This window comes from Triticum urartu, chromosome 7A (assembly GCF_056163025.1).
Source record: "Triticum urartu cultivar PI428250 chromosome 7A, HENAU_Tu73, whole genome shotgun sequence".
In the NCBI taxonomy this organism is placed as follows: Eukaryota; Viridiplantae; Streptophyta; class Magnoliopsida; order Poales; family Poaceae; genus Triticum; species Triticum urartu.
Window position 1 is genome coordinate 53,334,299 of NC_141879.1, and position 3,744 is coordinate 53,338,042.

Consider the following 3,744-nt stretch of genomic DNA (forward strand, 5'->3'; position numbering starts at 1 on the left):
CCCTATTTAGTTTATCTTCATTTTCTATCTTTTAAAAGGGTAATAATTTTTTTTGCGGGGGACTTAAAGGGTAATACTAACGCTACCAATTCATTATTCCTTAGAAAACTTCATATTTTGTTTTTGTTTGATTTTTTTATTTCATTTTCTTCTTCTTGAAGGATAATACCAATGATCTTAATTCATTCCTTCTTATAAAAAAAGTCTTGCAAAACTACACTACTATATGCTTATTATTGCATATTATTAAAAACACAATTTATTTGTAAATTGTGTGCAATTTATTTCTTTATTTCTTTATTTTATTTTCTTACCATTCCTTTTAATTTATTCCTATTGAGAAAGACTTTTTATTTTAGTACAATAGTATAGGACAGCCGAAACCTGGCGCGTGGCCTTCTGTCCAAGGACCGACTTTGTTCTGATCCAAAAGAGTAATCTATCATGAGATCAAAACTTTCAATAGAGTAAAATTCAGTGACGATGTTGCCTTTTTTACTATCATAGGAAGGGACTGTAGTAAATAGCCCATGAACGTGCAACCTTTGGTGCTGATCGCACTAGGCCCTGGAAGGTTTGCCGGCTGCTGTATGCATGAGTTCGGGGCTTTGGGCAGCACGTTTGGACGTTTGATGACCCTGAAAGTTAACAAAATGTTTCTTTCTGGCCTAAGAAAAATTGACTGACCACAATATAATTTCAGTCGACTGACTTTTAGCCGCTCCCCTCCCGCATGCATAGGCATGCAGGTCTTGTACGTGGAGTGGTGGTTAAGATCCTGAAGACTAGGATTCAGGTACAACGGTACAACACAAATACATACATACAGACAGTTTTAGCAAAACCGATAAAGAAGAGGATCATAGCCATCGAGGAGTGACGTTTGGAATCTCCTAGTCCGAGTAGCATTGGTGTCTGTGTCCGTGTAGGTTTAGTCCGAGTAGTATTACGAGGCGAGCACGAGTAGGGCTGTAGCCAATATTACTTCGATATCTATATATGTGCACCGTGTGGGGTGCTTTTAATAAACCATAATAACATGATAAACAAAGAGGCACGAGACACAACGTGAGTGCGGCCGATTATCGACCTCGCGAGGCGCGCGAGCAACAACAACTAGTAGGATCTAGACATACATCCATGGCGACGATGTCATCACTACGGTACCTCGTCGTCGACACCAGGCACGAGCAACGCCCCTTGCTGCGGACACCGACGAGTCGTATGTCCAAGCGGAGGAAAAGCACCTATGGAGCCTCCCCAACATCGACGACGCTGACGGATGATATCCTCGTGGAGATCTTCACCCGGCTGCCGGCCAAGTCCGTCGGACGCCTCCGCTGCCTGTCGCGCTCGTGGGCCGCCACGCTCACATCCGCTTCCTTCGTCGACCTGCACCTCCTGCAGTCCAACAGTCATCACGTGATGCCTAGACTATTCTTCACAACCGGACACCTTGAGGACCCGGACAACACGTGGCCAATCGAGGTCCTCACCAAGCCCTGCAATGGCCTCGTCCTGCTCCACCGCCAACCCCACCATGGCTACTACGTCTGCAACCCGAGCACCGGCGCGCTCCTGCCTCTCCCTGACAGCCAGCAGCGCCGCGTCGTGTCGTACGGCCTCGGCTACAGCCGGGCCACCATGGAGCACAAGGTGGTGCGGCTCTTTTACTCCTACCACTCCACCCCCTGTTGCCAGGTCTTCACGCTCGACGTGTCGGCGCACTGGAGAGTGCCCGCTCAACGTCCTCCCCCCACGTGTGCGGTCGTGGGAGATCCGGCCGTGTTTTGCCACGGACACCTGCATTTTCTCGACAAACAGAGCGGCAGCATCGTCACCTTGGACGTTGGAGATGAGACCTTCAGTTCGTTGACGATGCCCCAGTCGGCAAACGACAACACTGGTCCACTCGAGCTAACAGTACTAGACGGATGCTTGTGCTTGTGCGTTTTTCATGACCGTCCACCTTGTAGGGACGTCGACCCTTACTGTATCTGGCGGCTAGCATGCCGTGAGGCAGGGAAATGGGAGAAGCTCTATCGCGTCATGCAGCCACAAACTTCCAGACCTGAACTTGATCTGCTGCGGGTGCACTGGGTTTCACCGCTCGGAATCAACCGGGCCGGTAACATTATGTTCGCCACGGAGGAGGGTGTGCTCAAGTTTGACGTCCAAGGTGGGGGCGTTCCCGAGATGCTGGTCTCACCGACGGATATCACAAATGATAGCTTCTGCAATGCTACAATTTCTTCCCGCACCGTGGGCTTGGTGGAGGAGAGCCTCGTGTCCGTAGGCCGTACGAGTGAGGAGATCATCTTCTCCTCTCCGTGGAGGAAGGCGTGGTCAGACGTCCTCAAGTGGTTGCCAGTTCAGTCGATCGTCCCCTTGAAGTGTGTGTGCAAGGAATGGCACGCAGTGATCAAGAGCGATCGATTCATCCAGATACACGCGCTCCACACAAACCTAGGCAAGGGCCCCCAGATCAGGCTTGTCCAGCCCTTCTCGTTCTCGGAGGTGTTCTACCCGCTGGAATACTGCGAGAGGGTGCAACACGAAATGATGCCATTCTTGTTTGATCCACGGATATCTAGGACTGTGTGCTCCAAACCTTGCCACGGCCTCGTCCTGGTCAGCTATATATACGAGCGCTCCTGCATCGATTTCATCTGCAACCCTAGCCGGGAGTATTGCAGCAAGCCTGTATTTCTAGATCATCACATCCATGATGCAGCAGGCAGCTCTTCCCTTTCTGCTGGCAGGATAGGACTGGGGTACGATTTGCGAACCAACCAGCACGTACTAGCACGTCTTGTGTGTGGTGAGAATACTTCTCGAGGGAATTACCAACTGGAGTGCTACGTCAAGTCCATAAACACCAAATCATCGTGGGTTTCCATCACGCCCCCACCAAGGCCAGTGGTTGACATGCAGCCTGCCTATGCCCATGGAAAACTCTACTGGATTGTAGATGATGATGAACTTGGAACAAAGCCAGGTTCAAGGTGTGAACTATTGGCGCTCGACGTCGGCACGACAGAGTTCCAAGTATTGCGAGCCCCTCCATGCAACCGCGACCAGATCACGTCTATCGTCGAGTTCCGAGGTAATATCTGCATCTTGTGCTCAGATAGGAGGGCAAATGCCATCGTTGTTTGGACGTTGGACGGTGGTTCTTGGTCAAGAGGGCCATATCGTATCGAGCTTGGAGAGTTTCGGCAGATGTACCCGTCAGAGGCGACTACACTATTGGATGTTGATCCTAAGGACGGAAGAGTGCTTCTCAGCACAGGGCGAGCGTTAGGGTACTACGACCCCAAGACAAGGGAATTGCAGACACTTTACTATCTTGGAGAACGCCTACAAGATATGATGTTTGCTCCGGCGCTCTGCCGAGAAAACTTGATCCGTCCACGGACTTGAGCAGATATCTGTGTATGTGTTGGCTGACTATGGTGGCAAAGCACCTTTGCCCCCAATAATCATCTATGTTCATAGTACTACCTCCGTTTCAATTTACAAGTCATGTGCGTATACCTAGGTTGTCAATTTTATCACCCTTATATAAATTATATAACACAAAAATTATACCTTTTGAAAGTAGAAACTCCGTAGTTTATGTTGTTATATTTTTTGTGATATATGACTTGTATTAGGTTGGTCAAATTAACGACCTAGGGGTATGCGCACGCCCTGTAAACTGAGAGAGAGGTAGTAACTAGCAGGGTGGCCCTCGCAAATGCG

General features: G+C 49.3%; 1 protein-coding gene across 1 annotated transcript; it reads left to right on the forward strand.

Annotated features, from left to right (window-relative positions):
* The first annotated feature begins 1,140 nt into the window (after nucleotides 1-1,140).
* LOC147957648 (uncharacterized) lies at nucleotides 1,141-3,423 on the forward strand. The gene has a single exon (XM_087537977.1). It carries the CDS (start codon nucleotides 1,141-1,143, stop codon nucleotides 3,421-3,423), a length of 2,283 nt encoding a protein of 760 aa, XP_087394103.1.
* Nucleotides 3,424-3,744: the final 321 nt, after the last annotated feature.